Source organism: Aquarana catesbeiana, linkage group LG02 (assembly GCF_042186555.1).
Source record: "Aquarana catesbeiana isolate 2022-GZ linkage group LG02, ASM4218655v1, whole genome shotgun sequence".
Lineage (NCBI taxonomy): Eukaryota > Metazoa > Chordata > Amphibia > Anura > Ranidae > Aquarana > Aquarana catesbeiana.
Window position 1 is genome coordinate 2,668,792 of NC_133325.1, and position 21,333 is coordinate 2,690,124.

Sequence of the window (21,333 nt, forward strand, 5' to 3'; positions counted from 1 at the left end):
GAACGTCCCTCACACCTCTCGAGCCAGGACAAGAAGCCTCCATCTTCCATCGGTGACACGGAGGAGAACTTTCCCCTGATTGTGGACACTTGTGAGCAGGAGGAAGAGAAGCCGAGAGTTGGGAGAGATTTTCCCACTTCATGTCCAGTCACTGTGCTGGGAAGAGTCAGGCATCATCCAACCAGAGAAGACTCATCAGAGGAGCCAAGAGGGACCATCCGAGAGGACCCCAACCATAGAAGACTCATCAGAGGAGCCAAGAGGGACTATCCGAGAGGACCCCAACCATAGAAGACTCATCAGAGGAGCCAAGAGGGGCCATCCGAGAGGACCCCAACTATAGAAGACTCATCAGAGGAGCCAAGAGGGGCCATCCGAGAGGACCCCAACCATAGAAGACTCATCAGAGGAGACGAGAGGGACCATCCGAGAAGACCCCAACCATAGAAGACTCATCAGAGGAGCTCCACATCAACCTCGAGACCAGGAAACCATCAGACAGGTATTCATCTCGCTCTGAGCATCACTACCTTCCCATCCCCCTACTTCCTTCCTATCTAGCTCCTTGTTTCCTCACTGCCTCCCAGTTTACTGTGCGTCCTCTCCATTGTCCACTTGTCCCTCACTTTCTCCTGTGCACCCCCTGTCCCCCACATTGCCCCCCTTCCCACCTCACTGCCCCATTATTGCCCCCTTTTTACACTTCTGGTCCCTCACTTACGCCCCATCCAACCACTCAGCACCAGTGCCTCCTGTCTCTCTATTTATAATAATAATAATGGACATTTATCCCCCCACTTCCCCATCCCCTACCCTGTCCCCTCACTGCCCCCATGTTGTGTGTCTGGTGTGGGGTGTACATGGATAGTGGGAAGAGGGAGTAACACGAAGATAATAGCTTGTAGGGGAGCCTGAGGAACCCCAGAAGTGTGTGCTGATTACTAGACTGATCCCCAACCCTCATAGTGCACCAGATTGTATGTAAGATTTGTATCTGCCTGTGTGTGGTCAGCCAGCTAGATATGTGTGGAGTCTCCCTCTAGTGGTGGTCAGAGGTATTGCAGGCTGTGCCAAGTCTATCACAATAATCTCCCTCTCCTTCCCTCCTCCACCATACAAGGTCCTCTCCTGGTTTTCTAGTTCCCGTGGTCTTCCATCCTTGTCATGTGTGTGGCAGTGGTGGGATAATAGAGTGTGTGTGCTGTTATACAGCTGTTACCCCTGTCTGGGCTGAGAACTTGGGGTTCTCCTGACAATCTGCCAGCGTGCTGGGTGATTTCTGTGGATATACAACAGAAGGTGATCCCCCCTGTGTTGTCTGACCCCCCCACTAGACATGTGTGATTAGTTTTGTACGAATCCGAAATACAAATTTTTATGCATATGAATTCTGTATGAAATACAAAATTTTGTTTACGAATTTTGGATCCAAATTCATAAAGAACATTCGTAATTGTTACGAAAAGATAAGGAACCTAAAAGTTAAAACCCCAGGAAGTCAGCACAGCACAGGGATGGTGGGAACCCCTCATAATGGGCACAGCGGGTGTACAGACCCGGGAACTCAGTACAGGGATGGTGGGAACCCCTCATAATGGGCACAGCGGGTGCACAGACCCGGGAACTCAGCACAGGGATGGTGAGAACCCCTCATAATGGGCACAGCGGGTGTACAGACCCGGGAACTCAGCACAGGGATGGTGGGAACCCCTCATAATGGACATAGCAGGTGTACAGACCCAGGAACTCAGCACAGGGATGGTGGGAACCCCTCATAATGGGCACAGCGGGTGTACAGACCCGGGAACTCAGCACAGGGATGGTGGGAACCCCTCATAATGATAAATTCATCATAATGAAAAGATTATGAATCTAATGAAAATTTGTATTTCGTACGAATCCGAATTGAATTTCGGACACAAATTACGAAATACAAATTTTTTTAGTACGAAACAAAACACATTTTTTGACGGCTCCCATGTCTACCCCCCACATCCCTGTACCCCAATCCCGCTGACCACAGACCCAAATCATTTGTCCCCCCTGACCAGCAGTATAAGGGGCACTATGACTATAATATTGTGCTGACCCCTCTACTCTATATATTGTGTTGTACATTACAATAGTGCTTGTATGGATGTGGTGGGATGGTCGGGGGTCACCTCTTGGCCAATGTTTTTTAACACAGATGGATTTCCTGTTTGTTATTCCAGAAGCTAAAAAAAGGTTCTCCATATTCCAGATCCGCTATTACTAAGTGATTTGATTGGTTCTTAGTGGATTCAGTAGATTGTTTTGCAGGTCTATGAGTTGTGTGATAAAGTTCCTCCTCCTCCCATTACAGCCCACACCACTAGAGTAGTGATCACTTCTTGGACTTTTGATCATCAGGTTTCTGTGTCTCAGATCTGGGAGGTCCGCTCTTCCTTTTACATTCTCTATGTTTTAGAAGGTTGATGTATTGACCAGTTTGTCCATTCTGATCTCCCACCCATGAAACCTCTGCTGCAGTCAGAACTCATTCACTTAGTGGTGATATCTCTACTGCGGATAAATGACAACTTCCAGTTTGGTGGCTATGGATGCTGGAGCCACCACTGTCCTAGCAACCAATCATGCTGTTCGAACTGCCAACTTGCATCCTAGCAACCGATGATGTCATTGGTTCTGAGATGTAGGTGGCACAAATATCTGCATCCGAGCAACCAATAATACCGCACAGCACAGTGTCACTGGGTTCTAGGACACAGGTGGTCAGGAATATGTGATTTAGGGGTGAAGTAGTGATATTTAGTCAGTTTAGTGAATAACATCACCTGGGAGCCCCTTACTCTACTTTCAGCTGCCAGTTTGGGAAATGTCATTTGTAGTGAGATTCTGTGGGGAACAGGTAGTCTGGTTGGTCTGCGTGTTTTTCTGTGGCATGTCAAAGGGATCTACTTAGCTGGATGCCATTATTATTATGGATTTTTATTTTTATTACATTTTTTTGAGGGGGGGGTGGTTGCTGTTTGGACTTTGTTGTAAATGAGTAATCAGGCATACAGTACTATGGGTCCCATTACTTGTTCATGTAGGGGGAGCAGGATATCTGTGGGCCCCTTTTTTTTCAAATATTTCTTTGTTGTAGGTTTTCTAGAGACATTGAACAAAAATTCAAATTGTATAATAAAGTAACCATTATACAAAAAAAAGGAGTGAAGAAGGAGGATAGAGGAGAAAGGGGTGGGGTCGGAATTGATGTTGGAAAAGGAGGGGGAGGGGTGCTGGTACGGTATAGGATATTACCAGGGTAAAGAAGACATGAGATAATTATGTGTATTATTTATCCACAGATGGTTTTGGCAAACAAAAGGCCAACATAGTATACAGCAGATAAAGTAATATAACAATATCAAATAGTAGGTAGGTCAGGAAATAAAAATGTAGTCAGATGGAGAAGGCGTGGATCCCGTGGGTTGGTGGGATATTAAAGAGGATATTGTGAGGTAATGATCTGTATGGTAAAGTTGTAGGGCACAAAGCGGGTGATGCAGCCAAGAATGCCAATGATATGAGAACTTATCTTGCGATAAATGTGCTTTGGCAAAGGAGTATTCATGTTGAGCATCTTCATTTAGGGTGTGAATCACATTTCTGATGGCTGGTGAGGTTGGTGGTTTCCAATAGGGATGAGCCCGATGTTCGAGTCAAACGTAAGTTTGACTCGAACATCGGGTGTTTGCCTGTTTGCCAAATAGCGAAAAAATTTGGGGTGTTCGCAAATTTGAAAGTGGCGGAACACCCTTTAAAAGTCTATAGGAGGGGGCGTGGCTTGGAGCTCGAGGGGAATGGAAGCTGTTTAGCTGAGCTCTGCACCTCCGTGATTCAGAAACCCCTTCCAGCACTGATAAAATCGGCGATGGGCAGAAGAGACAGCTTGCTCACAAGCCACAGACAACACAGATCGAAATCCACCCCGAGATCCGGCGGCATTCCGCAGAAATTTGAGCCACAATCTCAGAGGACAAGGGGACGTGCTGCTGCCAAGATGGCGCCACTGGAGCATGAGGTAACAAACAGTGAGGACTCTATGTCAGCCTCAGAAGGTATGGGAAGGGACTCAGAGCACCCTGATCACCCACTGCACTTCTCAGAAATGACAAAATTTGCAGCAGACATTAAAAATTAATTTGCCTCAGCTATTACTGACTTAAGAGCAGATCCACCTCCCCGTCTACTTCCCTCTCCCCCCACCTCCCCGTCTACTTCCCTCTCCCCCCACTTCGCCATCTATTTCCCTCTCCGCCCACCTCCCCGTCTACTTCCCTTTACCCCCACTTGCCCGTCTACTTCCCTCTCCCCCACCTCCCTGTCTACTTCCCTCTCCCCCCACCTCCCTGTCTACCTCCCTCTCCCCCCACTTCCCCGTCTACTTCCCTCCTCCCCACTTCCCCATCTACTTCCCTCTCCCCCCACTTCCCCATCTACTTCCCTCTCCCCGCACCTCCCCATCTACTTCCCTCTCTCCCCACTTCCCCATCTACTTTCCTCTCCCCCCACCTCCCCGTCTACTTCCCTCTCCCCCGACTTCCCCATCTACTTCCCTCTCCCCCACCTCCCTGTCTACTTCCCTCTCCCCCCACCTCCCTGTCTACCTCCCTCTCCCCCCACTTCCCCGTCTACTTCCCTCCTCCCCACTTCCCCATCTACTTCCCTCTCCCCCCACTTCCCCCTCTACTTGCCTCTCCCCCCACCTCCCCCTCTACTTCCCTCTCCCCCACCTCCATGTCTACTTCCTTCTCCCCCCACTTTACCATCTACTTCCCTCTCCCCCACTTTACCATCTACTTCCCTCTCCCCCCACCTCCCCGTCTACTTCCCTCTCCCCTCACTTCCCCATCTACTTCACTCTCCCCCCACCTCCCCGTCTACTTCCCTCTACCCCCACCTCCCTGTCTACTTCCCTCTACCCCCACTTCCCTGTCTACTTCCCTCTCCCCCTACCTCCCCATCTACTTGCCTCTCCCCCCACTTCCCCATCTACTTTCCTCTCCCCCCACCTCCCCGTCTACTTCACTCTCCCCCGACTTCCCCATCTACTTCCCTCTCCCCCACCTCCCTGTCTACTTCCCTCTCCCCCCCACTTCCCCGTCTACTTCCCTCTCCCCCCACTTCCCCGTCTACTTCCCTCTCCCCCACCTCCCCGTCTACTTCCCTCTCCCCCACCTCCATGTCTACTTCCCTCTCCCCCCACTTTACCATCTACTTCCTTCTCCCCCACTTTACCATCTACTTCCCTCTCCCCCCACCTCCCCGTCTACTTCCCTCTCCCCCCACTTCCCCATCTACTTCACTCTCCCCGCACCTCACCGTCTACTTCCCTCTCCCTCCACCTCCCCATCTACTTGCCTCTCCCCCCACTTCCCCATCTACTTTCCTCTCTCCCCACCTCCCCGTCTACTTCCCTCTTCCCCAACTTCTCCATCTACTTCCCTCTCCCCCACCTCCCTGTCTACATCCCTCTCCCCCCTACTTCCCCGTCTACTTCCCTCTCCCCCCACTTCCCCATCTACTTCCCTCTCCCCCCATCTCCCCCTCTACTTCCCTCTCCCCCACTTCCCCCTCTACTTCCCTCTCCCCCTTCCCCATCTACTTCCCTCTCCCCCACTTCCCCATCTACTTCCCTCTCCCTCCACTTCCCCGTCTACTTCCCTCTCCCCCCACTTCCCCATCTACTTCCCTCTCCCCCCACTTCTCCATCTACTTCCCTCTCCCCCACTTCCTCATCTACTTCCTTCTCCCCCACTTTCCTGTCTACTTCCCTCTCCCCCCACCTCCCCGTCTACTTCCCTCTCCCCCCACTTCCCCGTCTACTTCCCTCTCCCCCCTAGCTGCCTCCCACTTCCCTCCGGCCCCCATGATGTGTGTCTGGTGTGGGGTGTACATGGATAGTGGGAAGAGGGAGTAACACAAGGATATTAGCTTGTAGGGGAGCCTGAGGACCCCAGAAGTGTGTACTGATTACTAGACTGATCCCCAACCATTAAGCTGGCCACACATTCCCTCTCCCCCCACCTCCCTGTCTACTTCCCTCTCCCCCCACTTCCCTGTCTACTTCCCTCTCCCCCACCTCCCCGTCTACTTCCCTCTCCCCCCACTTCCTCATCTTCTTCCCTCTCCCCCACCTCCCCATCTACATCCCTCTCCCCCACCTCCCCATCTACATCCCTCTCCCCCACTTCCCCATCTACTTCCCTCTCCCCCCACTTCCCAGTTTACTTTCCTCTCCCCCCACCTCCCCATCTACTCCCCTCTCCCCCCACTTCCCCATCTACTCCCCTCTCCCCCCACTTCCCCGTCTACTTCCCTCTCCCCCCACTTCCCCCTCTACTTCCCTCTCCCCCCACTTCCCCATCTACTTCCCTCTCCCCTCTCCCCCCACCTCCCCCTCTATTTCCCTCTCCCCCCACTTCCCCCTCTACTTCCCTCTCCCCCCACTTCCCCCTCTACTTCCCTCTCCCCCCACTTACCCCTCTACTTCCCTCTCCCCCCACTTCCCCCTCTACTTCCCTCTCCCTCCACTTCCCCCTCTACTTCCCTCTCCCCCCACTTCTCCGTCTACTTCCCTCTCCCTCCACTTCCCCGTCTACTTCCCTCTCCCCCCACTTCCCCATCTACTTCCCTCTCCCCCACCTCCCCATTTACCCCTTTCTCCCCCCACCTCCCCGTCTACTTCCCTCTACCCCCATTTCCCCATCTACTTCCCTCTCCCCCACCTCCCCATTTACCCCTTTCTCCCCCCACCTCCCCGTCTACTTCCCTCTACCCCCATTTCCCCATCTATTTCCCTCTCCCCCAACTTCACCGTCTACTTCCCTCTCCCCCCACCCCCCGTTTACTTCCCTCTCCCCCCACTTCCCCATCTACTTCCCTCTCCCCCCACTTCCCCATCTACTTCCCTCTCCCCCCACTTCCCCGTCTACTTCCCTCTCCCCCGCTTCCTCATCTTCTTCCTTCTCCCCCCACTTTCCTGTCTACTTCCCTCTCTCCCCATCTCCCCGTCTACTTCCCTCTCCTCCAACTTCCCGTCTACTTCCCTCTCCCCCCCAGCTACCTCCCTGTTCACCCCACTTCCCTCCGGCCCCCATGTTGTGTGTCTGGTGTGGGGTGTACATGGATAGTGGGAAGAGGGAGTAACACAAGGATTCTAGCTTGTAGGGGAGTCTGAGGAACCCCAGAAGTGTGTGCTGATTACTAGACTGATCCCCAACCATTAAGCTGGCCACACATTATACAATTTTCTTGTTCAATTTCTTTAGCTAACCTTTACCTATGTAGTGTAAGGGCCGGCCTGACTGCATACAAACTGAAAGTGTTTGAGTATCACCTCATATTATATGGTTTTGGTAAATCTGGAGGAAAGTTGTACAAGAAAATTGTATAATGTATCAGTAACATGCAAAATCCACAATATTGTTGCACTCCTTGGTATCTTTATTGAAGCAATAAAATCACATCCCAGGTATGACAGGAACACGAAAGGTGGTGCGTTTCACACTAAGTCAGCGCTTACTCAAACCTCATAATAAATAATTGTATAATGTATGTCCAGCCTTGGGCTCCGTGCACACTGGACGGTAAAATAACATTATAAAAATGCAAGTAGCTTTGCAGCGAGTCTTTCAACTTTTTTTAACGTTTTTGCAATAGCGTTTATTAGCTTTTTTAGCATTTTTCCACGTTAGCTTTTTTTAGTGTTTTTTAAGAAATGTTTATTTATTTATATTTTCTTTCAATGAATCAAAAACGTTAAACGCTGGCGAGACAAGTTTTTGAGCGTTTCTCGAAGTTTATCAACGTTTATGGGTGTTTAACATTTTTAAGCGTTTTTTGTGGTCAGAAAAACAGCTCCTGAATGCAATTTTAGGGCGTTCAGACAACAGCCCATGAACTCCATTGCTGATAAATGTCCAAAAACGTCCATGTGTGCATGGACACATAGGATAACATAGAGGGGAGTTTATGGGCTGTTAAAAAAAACGCCCAAACTCTCCAAAACGTCCGTTTGTGAGCTTCAGTGTGCATGGAGCCTTTAGCTGGGTACACACAGGCTGACGGGAGTAGGGATGAGCCCGATGTTCGCCTGTTTGCCGAATTTATATAATTTTGGGGTGTTTGCGGGAAATTCAAGCGCCCGTGGAATGGCCCATAATGAACAGCGGGACCATCAATGCACTGTGAGTTCGCAGTGCATTGGCGTCTGCTGAATGACCTGCATGCTTTGGCCAATCACAGCACGCTCTCCTTTGAGAGCCATGATTGGCCAAAGACAGGGTGCCTTTGGCCAATCATGGCTCAGGGGGCTGAGTCCACGCCCCACACTATGGAAGGCTGCTTACATAGCGGCCGTACATAGTTTTATGAATGAGAGCAGCAAAAAAAAATTGTAAAGGAAAAAATGTCATTTAAAATTGCTCGCGGCTGTAATGTATTGTCGGATCCCAGCAATATACATAAATATCATTGAAAAAAATGGCATGGGTCAATTAGTCCATTACCAGGTTCTTTGGGTCTGGTATGGATATTAACCACTTGAGCCCCGGACCATTATGCTGCCTAAGGACCAGAGGTCTTTTTCCAATTTGGCACTGCGTCGCTTTAACTGCTAATTGCGCGGTCATGCAATGCTGTACCCAAACAAAATTTGCGTCCTTTTCTTCCCACAAATAGAGCTTTCTTTTGATGGTATTTGATCACCTCTGCAGTTTTTATTTTTTGCGCTATAAACGGAAAAAGACCGAAAATTTTGAAAAAAAATGATATTTTCTACTTTTTGTTATAAAAAAAATCCAATAAACTAAATTTTAGTCATACATTTAGGCCAAAATGTATTCGGCCACATGTCTTTGGTAAAAAAAATGTCAATAAGCGTATATTTATTGGTTTGCGCAAAAGTTATAGCGTCTACAAACTAGGGTACATTTTCTGTAATTTACACAGATTTTAGTTTATGACTGCCTATGTCATTTCTTGAGGTGCTAAAATGGCAGGGCAGTACAAAACCCCCACAAGTGACCCCATTTTGGAAAGTAAACACCCCAAGGAAATTGCTGAGAGGCATGTTGAGCCCATTGAATATTTATTTTTTTGTCCCAAGTGATTGAATAATGACAAAAAAAGAAAAAAAAAAATCTTTACAAAAAGTTGTCACTAAATGATATATTGCTCACACAGCCCATGGGCCTATGTGGAATTGCACCCCAAAATTCATTCAGCTGCTTCTCCTGAGTATGGGGATACCACATGTGTGGGACTTTTTGGGAGCCTAGCCACGTACGGGGCCCCGAAAACCAAGCACCGCCTTCAGGATTTCTAAGGGTGTAAATTTTTGATTTCACTCTTCAATGCCTATCACAGTTTCGGAGGCCATGGAATGCCCAGGTGGCACAAACCCCCCCAAATGACCCCATTTTGGAAAGTAGACACCCCAAGCTATTTGCTGAGAGGCATATTGAGTCCATGGAATATTTTATATTTTGGCACAAGTTGCGGGAAAGTGACACTTTTTTTTTTGCACAAAGTTGTCACTAAATGATATATTGCTCACACAGGCCATGGGCATATGTGGAATTGCACCCCAAAATACATTTAGCTGCTTCTCCTGAGTATGGGGATACCACATGTGTGGGACTTTTTGGGAGCCTAGCCGCGTACGGGGCCCCGAAATCCAATCACCGCCTTCAGGATTTCTAAAGGTGAAAATTTTTGATTTCACTCTTCACTGCCTATGACAGTTTCGGAGGCCATGGAATGCCCAGGTGGCACAACCCCCCCCAAATGACCCCATTTTGGAAAGTAGACACCCCAAGCTATTTGCTGAGAGGCATGGTGAGTATTTTGCAGCTCTCATTTGTTTTTGAAAATGAAGAAAGACAAGAAAAAACATTTTTTTTTCTTTTTTCAATTTTCAAAACTTTGTGACAAAAAGTGAGGTCTGCAAAATACTCACTATACCTCTCAGCAAATAGCTTTGGGTGTCTACTTTCCAAAATGGGGTCATTTGGGGGGGTTTTGTGCCACCTGGGCTTTCCATGGCCTCCGAAACTGTGATAGGCAGTGAAGAGTGAAATCAAAAATTCACGCCCTTAGAAAGCCTGAAGGCGGTGCTTGGTTTTTGGGGTCCCGTACGCGGCTAGGCTCCCAAAAAGTCTCACACATGTGGTATCCCCGTACTCAGGAGAAGCAGCAGAATGTATTTTGGGGTGTAATTTCACATTTTCCCATGGCATGTTTGAGCAATATATCATTTAGTGACAACTTTGTGCAAAAAAAAAAAAAAAATTGTCTCTTTCCCGCAACTTGTGTCGCAATATAAAATATTCCATGGACTCAACATGCCTCTCAGCAAATAGCTTGGGGTGTCTACTTTCCAAAATGGGGTCATTTGGGGGGGTTTTGAACTGTCCTGGCATTTTATGCACAACATTTAGAAGCTTATGTCACACATCACCCACTCTTCTAACCACTTGAAGACAAAGCCCTTTCTGACACTTATTGTTTACATGAAAACGTTATTTTTTTTGCAAAAAAATTACTTTGAACCCCCAAACATTATATATTTTTTTAAAGCAAAAACCCTACAGATTAAAATGGTGGGTGTTTCATTTTTTTTTTCACACAGTATTTGCGCAGCGATTTTTCAAACGCATTTTTTGGGGAAAAAACACACTTTTTTAAATTTTAATGCACTAAAACACACTATATTGCCCAAATGTTTGATGAAATAAAAAAGATGATCTTAGGCCGAGTACATGGATACCAAACATGACATGCTTTAAAATTGCGCACAAATGTGCAGTGGCAACAAAATAAATACATTTTTAAAAGCCTTTAAAAGCCTTTACAGGTTACCACTTTAGATTTACAGAGGAGGTCTACTGCAAAAATTACTGCCCTCGATCTGACCTTCACGGTGATACCTCACATGCATGGTGCAATTGCTGTTTACATTTGACGACAGACCGCCGCTTGCGTTCGCCTTAGCGCGAGAGCAGGGGGCGACAGGGGTGTTTTTTTTTTTTTTTCTTTATTATTTTTTTGCTTTTTATCTTATTTTTAAACTGTTCCTTTCATTTTTTTTTTTTAATCATTTTTATTGTTATCTCGGGGAATGTAAATATCCCCTATGACAGCAATAGGTAGTGACAGGTACTCTTTTTTGAAAAAATTGGGGTCTATTAGACACTAGATCTTTCCTCTGCCCTCAAAGCATCTGACGACACCAAGATCGGTGTGATAAAATGCTTTCCCAATTTCCCAATGGCGCTATTTACATCCGGCGAAATCTAAGTCATAAAATGCTTGTAGCTTCTGGTTTCTTAGGCCATAGAGATGTTTGGAGCCACTCTGGTCTCTGATCAGCTCTATGGTCAGCTGGCTGAATCACCGGCTGCATTCTCAGGTTCCCTGTTGAGACAGGAGAGCCAGAGAAAAACACGGAAGACGGTGGGGGGGGGCATTCCCTCCCACGGCTTGTAAAAGCAGTCTAGATGCTAATTAGCCGCTATGATTGCTTTTACTTGAAAGCTGACCGCTGGCTGAAAAGAATGATACCAAGATGATACCTAAACCTGCAGGCATCATTCTGGTATAACCACTCAAAGTCGTGAATGGCGTACCTGAAGACAAAAAAATGGTTAACAATAAAGCACAGTAAACGGTAAAGTATAAAAAATTGCATACCTGAAAAGCAAACATGATAAAACATAATAACAATAAAACATTGCAGAATAGAATACAGTAAAAAAGAGCAGAACAATAGAGAGAATAGAAAAGAGAGAACAATGAAACGACAACTATTTTTTTTTATTTTATATATTTTTTTGTTTTTTTACTTTTTTTTATAACTGTAACTTTTATAACTGTAACCGGTTCCAGGTTCGGGTCTCTCAAAATGTGATGGCATCTTGGGAGACCCTGTGAAAGTGTGTCCTAGTCTGTGGAATGCTGTACCCTACGCTAATACTCAACTAGTGAATGGTAGCGTTCAAAACATTCACCAATGCAAAGACCAGGATTGTCAGGACAGGAGGGACAATAATAGCGGGTGTCACGCCTATATCCGCGCTTGCTGCAGACACAACATCTTTTTTGAGGAAGTTCGTTGGGTAGGGGTACTCGGGAGGACATAAAGAAAATGCCTCTCATGCAGCCGACTGCATTTGGTTGGGGATGTGAATGGGGGAAGTACGGGCGCTGCAGAAGTGGTGGGTTCCCAATTAGGATTGGCGAATGCAGCAGGAAGGGCATTATGGGCACGACGGGCCTGTGTTTGTCTTTTTGGTGACAGCGGGACACTACTTGTGCTTGCCACCTCACCAGCTTGAACTGCACTTATGGGACTCGCCACGTCACCAAGTGTTACTGCAGTGCTGGTTTGACTATGACCGGGGTGTACTAGGCCGCTGGTGCTTGCCAGTTCAATAAAAAGCTACCAAAAAAACTGTTAGCGATCGCAGGGATCAGGCCTGACTCTGCGAACGCTGCAGTTTAGTTTAGTGTTTTGTAAGTGTCAGTGATCGATCGATACTGCACTTGGGTGGGCTGAGCTGGGCCGGGCGGAGGGGCAAAATGCAGGTGCTAGCAGGTATCTGGGCTGATCCCACTAACACTGCATTTTTGGGAACCCTAAACTGCTGGGGACGCCAGTATAGATCTGATCGGATCAGATATTGATCCGTTCAGATACTATACCACTAAGGGAGGCGTATGCTGCGTGCATGGGTGTTAGCGGTACTGGCGCTAACCTGATGCTGCTTGGGGCTGGTGCTTGCCAGTTCACCAAAATACTACCAAAAAAACTGTTAGCGATTGTAGGGATCAGGCCTGACTCTGCGAACGCTGCAGTTATGCATTTAGTGTTTTGTAAGTGTCAGTGATCGATTGATACTGCACTTGGGTGGGCTGGGCTGGGCGGAGGGGCAAAACGCAGGTGCTAGCAGGTATCTGGGCTGATCCCACTAACACTGCGTTTTTAGGAACCCTAAACTGCTGGGGACGCTAGTATAGATCTGATCGGATCAGATATTGATCCGATCAGATACTATACCACTAAGGGAGGCGTATGCTGCGTGCGTGGGTGTTAGCGGTACTGGCGCTAATCTGATGCTGCCTGGGGCGACGCATATCACCGCCGGGCGATCAGGGGGCTAAACCTTTATTCGGTAATAAACGGCGGGTGCCCTGACACTATAAAAAATAAACGTACTAACCAGCATCAACCGTAACACTTATACGGTGATCAGTGGTGAAAGGGTTAACTAGGGGGCAATCAAGGGGTTAAAACATTTATTCGGTAGTATATGGGGGTCCCTGTCGCTATAAAACGCTGACGGCCAACCTAAATATTTACGTCCCTAACTAGCGTCACCAGCGACACTAATACAGCGATCAGAAAAATGATCGCTTAGCGACACTGGTGACGGGGGGTGATCAAGAGGTTAAAACTTTATTAGGGGGTGTTAGGGGGGTACCCTAGACCTAAAGGGGGCTAACAGTAACTGACCTAACACTGTAACTGTCACAAACTGACACCAATACAGTAATCAGAAAAAAAAAAAAAAAAAAAAAAACCTGCTTGGTGTCAGTTTGTGACGGGGGGGGATGATTGGGGGGTGATCGGGGGGGCGATCGGGGGGGGATCGGGGTGTTTTGTGTGCCTGGCATGTTCTACTGTGTTGTGTAGTGTGTTTTCACTCACAGTGATGTCTTCTCTCCTCGGCGCTGGAACGGAAACTACCGAGCCGAGGAGAGATGACATCATTTCCTTTGCTGCTGTTTAGCATACAGCAGTAAAGGAATGTTCCCATTGGCCGGCGGCGATCGCGAGGGGGGGGCCACGAACGGATGGCCTCCCCCTCACCTCCGATCGCCGGGGAACAAAAGACGACCGCCTCGGGCACCGGGGGGGTCCGATCGGACCTCCCACCCGCGGAAGGCAAATCACGTACATGTACGTGATTTTGCCTGTCCGTGCCGCCTTGCCGACGTACATCGGCGTGAGGCGGTCGTCAAGTGGTTAAGGAGAATCCCGTGCCAAAATTTAAAAAAAAATGGCGTTGAGGTCCCCCCTAAAGTCCATACCAGACCCCTATCCAAGCACGCAACCTGTCAGGCCACAGCAAAAGAGGGTGGAACAAGAGAGCCCCCCTCCTGAACCATACCAGGCCACATGTCCTAAACATGGGAAGGGTGATGGGGACAAGGGCCTCATCCCCACAACCCTTGCTCGCTGATTGTGGGGGTCTGCAGGCGGGGAGCTTATCGAAATCTGGAAGCCTCCTTTAACAAGGGGACCCCCAGATCCCGGCCCCCCCTATGTGAATGGGTATCGGGTACATTGTACCCCTACCCATTCACCAAAAAAGTGTCAAAAAAGTAAAAATGACAGACAGTTCGGGACAATTCCTTTATTAAAAAATAAAAAGTGTCCTGCGATCTCCATTCATCTTCATGTTGCCTTATGAGTTTATGTGAAATCTCCATTAATAGCTGTAAAATATTGTAATTAAGAATCTATTACATTTAGCCTGTATCCATGCAGGCCAGAATGTATTAATCTTCACATATAGCTTGAGACAAGTCGGGCCTAGGCTTTTGTGTACAAACAATGGGTTTCCTCCCTCATTGTTACACAAACTCACTTCAAAGCATCTCATGCTGGGATATGCAAAAGGGGGCCCACCCCGGAATCAATTCTTAACTTCCCGGCAACATCCTCCTGCTCAGAATAATCACTAGGATTTGCATTCAAGGGGGTTGGCTTAGGCAAGGTATAGGAAAGCTAACCAAACAGAAGTCACGCTATGCCAACTAGAGATGAGCCAAACATCCCCCTGTTCAGTTTGCACCAGAACTTGCGAACGGACCAAAACTTTGCACGGACGTTAGAACCCCCATTGAAGTCTATGGGACTCAAACGCTCAAAATCAAAAGTGCTAATTTTCAAGGCTAATTTGCATTGTATTGTCCTAAAAAGTGTTTGGGGACCTGGGTCCTGCCCCAGGGGACATGGATCAATGCAAAATTAAGTTTTAAAAACAGCCGTTTTTTCGGGAGCAGTGATTTTAATATTGCTTAAAGTGAAACAATAAAAGTGTAATATTCCTTTAAATTTCGTGCCTGGGGGGTGTCTATAGTATGCCTGTAAAGGGGCGCATGTTTCCTGTGTTTAGAACAGTCTGACAGCAAAATGACATTTCAAAGGAAAAAAGTCATTTAAAACTACTCACGGCTATTAATGAATTTCCGGTCCGACAATAAACATAAAATTTCATTGATAAAAATTGCATGGGATTTCCCCACAGGGAAACCCCGAACCAAAATTTTTTTAAAAAATGGCGTGGGGGTCCCCCTAAATTCCATACCAGGCCCTTTAGGTCTGGTATGGATTTTAAGGGGAACCCCGCGCCAAAATTAAAAAAAAAAAATAGCGTGGGGTCCCCCAAAAAATCCATACCAGACCCTTATCCGAGCACGCAACCTGGCAGACCGCAGGAAAAGAGGGGGGACGAGAGAGCACCCCCCCTGAACCGTACCAGGCCAAATGCCCTCAAAGCACCTTGTCCCCATGTTGATGGGGACAAGGGCCTCATCCCCACAACCCTTGCCCGGTGGTTGTGGGGGTCTGTGGGCGGGGGGCTTATCGGAATCTGGAAGAACCCCTTTAACAAGGGAACCCCCAGATCCTGCCCCCCTGTGTGAAATGGTAATGGGGTACAAAAGTACCCCTACCATTTCACAAAAAAGTGTCAAAAATCTTAAAAATGACCAACAGTTTTTGACAATTCCTTTATTTAAAGTCTTCTTTCCATCTTCTTTCTTCTATCTTCCTTTGGTTTCTTCCTCCATCTTCTTCTCCCTCTGGTTCTTCCTCCGATCCTCTGCTTTTTGCTCCGGTGTTCTCGTCCGGCTTCTTCCTCCGCAGCGTCTTCTTCCCTTCTTCGTTCTCGGGCCGCTCCACATCCAAGATGGGAGGCTCCCGCTGTGTCACGCTTCTCGTCTTCTGACACTTCTTCAATAATGGATGGCGGGGCCAACTGGTGATCCCGCCCCCTCTGACGCACGGGGACTTCCCTGTGGCATTCCCCATGATGTCAGAGGGGGGCGGGGTCACCCGTTACGTAATTTTATCTAGGGAAAAAAATAGGTAAATGTTTGTTTTATTAGTGGGTATTAGATGAACTCTAAAAAGGAGGGAGGATACACCACATATTTTGTTTTGCTTAATATCCCATAATTTTCGTTGAAAAAGTTCTTTGGAAGTACCATTATAACCGGTCAATGTAATGGGGAGGAAGTAACTTGGCGGGAAAATGTTCATTTGTTTTTTATGTTTCTTTTGTGCTCACCAAGCTTCATTGCTCTCTCTAACCAGTGTTTGAGTGTGCTGTATGGTGAGTACATGGGTTTCATGGGAAAGACACAGATTGAGCGTGGTCTTGGTTTTGTTGAAAAGGTTCAACAGTTTTCTGTTTTAATTTAAATGGTGTGTCCACTAAAGGCATAATATTTGTGTGTAGGACAGTGAAAATAGCTACAAGAGAGTAGTTTGTTTGTTTTAGCTGTGGGAATTTACAAGCAGTAATATTCTCATTGTTGTCAGTTAAAGTACAAAACTGTGGAAGTCTTGTTGCTGAATGCTGAAGCTAATATCTGAGAAAGATTATTATTATAGGGTATAAGGTGCATTCAGCATACTGGATTATACCTTGACATTTTTTTAAGGATAAACCCTACCAAAAATTTGATAATCTGAGTTTGTGGTAGATTCTTTTTTTTTTTAAACTGGATTTGGTTTAACATTGGTGTAAACACGGCTGTGTTTACCTTTCTATTGTAAACCTAGAGGGCTACCCACCCTATTTAATCCTGGTGGCCTTACTATTGTTCCTATTGTCCCCCGGGTCTATTGTTTTGCGGGTGTAGGCTCAGACAAGGTAAACTACAGGATATTGTGAGTAGATTATATATATATATATATATATATATATATATATATATATATATATATATATATATATATATATATATATATATTAACTCTCAAAAAAAAACAATCTTTTAGATTACTGGAGACACACCAAATCTACTCACAATAGCCTGTAGTTTACCTTGTCTGAGCCTACACCCGCAAAACAATAGACCCGGGGGACAATAGGAACAATATTTTTTTTTTTTTCTCCACTTTACCGTATTTTCTGAATTTTATTCTATTTGAGTTTCTGTTTATTTTTTTTTTTTCCTCCTTCTATACGCTAATCTCAAAGTGACTGTATAGTACAGGGTAACATTTAACTTAATCTAGCTTACAAATTGTGCATATTATTTGTTGAAAATGGCAGCCATGTCCTGTCTAGAAAAGTTTGTAGCAATTTATACTCTTAAACATAAGAGCAATGAATTTGCCTGTGATGCTAGATTACAAGGATCGTCTTGGGCCTATGAAGAACAATTTAAAACAACCAAAAAAGATAAAAATCTCAAAGGTTTATTTTAAGAAAGGAACATTTATAGATCACACACAGAGTCACAGTTGCTACAAACAATTTCAAGTCTTAAAGGACAGGCGGCTGTGGCTAGCAGATGTGAACATGCTAATGCTACGGCACCTACTTGTGTCTATGAAATTGGGGACACAGAGGAATATGAAGAGTACTTGGGAGGTGAAGATATGGGTCCTAATTCTACTTTTCCTGTGGCGATGGGAGAAATCGCAGAGCCACAGGAGGATCGAGAATGCACCATGGTCACAGACCCACCAGACAATAGGGACCAGCTATCCACAAATGAGGAGCAAGACAAGTTCCCCATCACGGGTAGGATCCAGACCCTCTCCTCTCCTGAAAGAAATCAAACACTTTTGGGGTTTGATAGTGAAGGGAATGAGTAGATATCTAAGGTATATCCAATTCAACCGGTAAAAACCCTCATGAGTGTGGCTGCTTTCATTGGCAAAATTAGAACTAATGAACACATTATTCCACACGCAACTATGTACAACAGAGGTGTGAGCTCTTAGGTGTGGGAAGGCCTAGTGGCCAGGTTAAGGCGCCTTCCAGCCCAGAGCAGTGTGGGAAATCTCCACATACCATAGGGTAACATTCAATCACAGCGCCAACAACCTGAGAAAAACGTAAAATGAAAAAACTCCACCTCCATGGGAGGCGTCCCCGCGACTGCAGCCCTTTTGTGATAACAGCTGTTATAATGCTGAGGGTGGGGACACCCGGTGACATGAACAGGCGACCTTGCCCACCTCTGACATTACGTGACATCACATCACGTCAGAAGGGGGCATGGTCACCCGCTTATGTCGCCGGGTGGCTCCGCCCTCAGCTATATAACAGCTGTCAATGCAAAAAGGCTGCAGTCGGCGGGAGCCTCCTATCGAGGCAAAGTTTTTCCGTTTTTTTTTCTCTGGTCGTCGGCGCTGTGAATGAAGATGGATCTACATCATGGGACTTTTTTTTTTTGTTTAATAAAGGAATTGTCCAAAACTGTTTACTGTCATTTTTCCTTTTTTGACACTTTTTTGGTGAATGTGTAGGGGTACAATGTACCCGATACCCATTCACATAGGGGGCGCGGAATCTTGGGGTCCCCTTGTTAAAGGGTGCTTTCAGATTCTGATTAGCCCCCCGCCCACAGACCCCCACAACCACTGGGCAGACCCCCACAACTAGGTGCTTTTGGGGAGGACCCCAAAGCACACTCCCATGTTAAGGGCATGTGGCCTGGTATTGTTCAGAAGGGGGGCGCTCTCTTGCCCCCTTTTTCCTGTGGCCTCTCAGGTTGCATACTCGGATAAGGGTCTGGTATGGATTTTGGGGGCATCCCCACTTCATTTTTCTTTTTTTAATTTTGGCGCAGGGTTCTCCTTAAAATCCATACCAGACCTGAAGGGCCTGGTTTGGATTTTGGGGGGTCCCCCACACATTTTTTTTTTTTTAAATTTTGGTGCAGGGTTCCTTTAATATTCATACCAGACAAAAAGGGCCTGTTAATGGACTGGGGGGGATGATTTTTATGTATATTGCTGGGACCCGACAATACATTACAGTCGCAAGCAATTTTAAATGAAATGTTTTTCTTTAGAAATGTCATTTTGCTGTGGTACTGTTATAAACACGGGAAAGATGCGCTACTTTAAAGGCAGACTAAGGACACCACCCAGGAACAATATTTTAAGGAATATTTCATTTTAATTGTATCACTTTAAGCATTATTAAAATCACTGCTCCTGAAAAAAAAAACTTTTTTTGCATTGTTACATGTCCCCTGGGGTAGGACCCGGGTGTCCAAACACTTTTTATGACAATAACTTACATATAAGCATTTAAAATGAGCACTTTCGATTTTTGATTGTTGGGTCCCATAGACTTTTGCCTGTTCGCAGAATTCCCTCAGTTGTTTGGGTGGTATACCACACATAAATTGTACATAATGTCTGATATTTATCTGCCTTTTGAGAACTACCAATAGCTTATGTATGTGTTACATATGTTTATTTCATCTGGTACGCCCCTTGTATTACTGTTATTATTATTCCTTTCCTTGTTTCGCCACCCATCCCAGTTTTTGCCAGGACATTCATTCTCAGGCTTGATGGCTCAAATTTTTATTTTTTTTTCTGCAAACTCCGAGATGTAGTTTTCTAGGCAGGGGGAGGATGTAGCACCGTGATGTTTAGGCAGGGTTGCTCCTAAATTTATTTGCTGAGTGATAGTTGCCTTGGTCAATTGTTAGGGGTTAATTGATCTCAGCCTAATTCTAGAATTGCTGCACTTTTCTCTTCTGTCACTAGGTGGCCGGGTATCCGGTGGCATTATTTAAGAAAAGGGCATTGCAAGGACAAATTAGGAATAGATGAGGTGTCTCAGCCAATGGGCAGGGATTTTCTTGAATTCCTTGGCCTGCTTGGAGAGCCTATTTATTTGGGTTAGGTCAAGAGATCGGTGTTCTGTGCCACCTGGACGGCTGTCTAGGTGGATGTGTGTTGTGCTGCCCCGGGCTGCTAGGCCAATGCCTGAGGCCTATCTCAGGGAAGTCTGGCTGCTAGGCTGTCTGAGGGCCTATCCAGAAGCAAGAGAGCAGTGAAGGGTTGGGACTGTGGCTTGCAGTCCAACCAGAAGTGACGGTTCTGCCGGCCAGAGAACCAGTCATGGACGGAGGTAGAGGGGAAGCTGTCACCACTAATGGACCATCCACCTTATTACCAGGGACCACTGTGAGTAGCTGAAGCAAGTACTGGAACAGCATTCTCACCAACCGGGGATGGTGAAGAATTGGGAAACTTCAGCAGGTGCCAAGCCAGGGACCCAGCCAGCGGAGGCGATGCTTGCAGAGAAGCCTTGTGTGTAAAGCCAGGGACTGAGCCGGCCAGCGGGGTGACACTTGAGGAGTATCTGTGAGTGCCAAGCTAGGGACCCAGCAGGGAGGCGGGGGTGACGCTTGAGGAAGATACTGTGTAAGAAGATTGGAGGAGCTCAGGGGATCCAGTGGCAGTGGATCAGCGAGTCTAGTGAGAGAGACTGGGAGCTCAGTGGAGTGAAGTATTATAAGGGGAAATTGTAGAGGAAGTGAAGAAGTTCATTACAACGCGTGTTAGAAACTGTTATAAGACTGTTGCCATAGAAGATGGTGGCCCTACTTGTGCAGATGTGGCGTCTTGCTGGATGCCTTTCTCTGCATGGCTGTCTACCTATAGAAGTCTCTGAATCTGCCAATTAACATTGCAACTACTAAGGGTGTCCTGGCCTAACCCTCTCTCCCACAGTTCTGTTCAAGAAACAATAAATCTCTTTGCATTCAAGAAGTCTCTGTTGCCCATTAATCTACCTTATCTTGCACCCACCATGCCTCTTAACATACTCTGCATAGAAGGATGTCAGCTCTGCCTAACTCTGGTGGTTCTTATTAGACCAAAGGGGGCCCGGGACCTCACTACATTATAATTGATGTCATTTTTATTATATATTCAGAGTGGAAAACTCAGTGATTCTGAAGCTGATGTTAAGGAAGAGATAAAAGAGGAGAATGATGGTTATGGAGGAGTCAAAGTTCCTAATAGAACACAAAGATGTGTACCAGGACACCATGGTGGAGTCATCCAGCCACATGAACCCCCCAGAGAGATGTTCCCATCCTCTGTATTAATGGGATACCACACAGGAAGATTACACCATCGATCATTATTACAATGTTGGTGGGATGGAGCATCTAGAACATGGATGGGGATGTGTGGATTTTATATACGTGATGTCACAGTAATACAGCTTATATGTTACAGAT

At 46.6% G+C, this 21,333-nt stretch overlaps 1 protein-coding gene across 1 annotated transcript in view; it reads left to right on the top strand.

Annotated features, from left to right (window-relative positions):
- The window catches only part of LOC141130076 (uncharacterized), a 122,363-nt gene that overhangs the window by 73,774 nt on the left and 27,256 nt on the right, over positions 1 to 21,333 (top strand). The window contains exon 5 of the mRNA XM_073618042.1: positions 21,024 to 21,125. Within this exon, the coding sequence (XP_073474143.1) occupies positions 21,024 to 21,125 (102 nt within the window). The remainder of the gene's footprint in view (positions 1 to 21,023; positions 21,126 to 21,333) is intronic.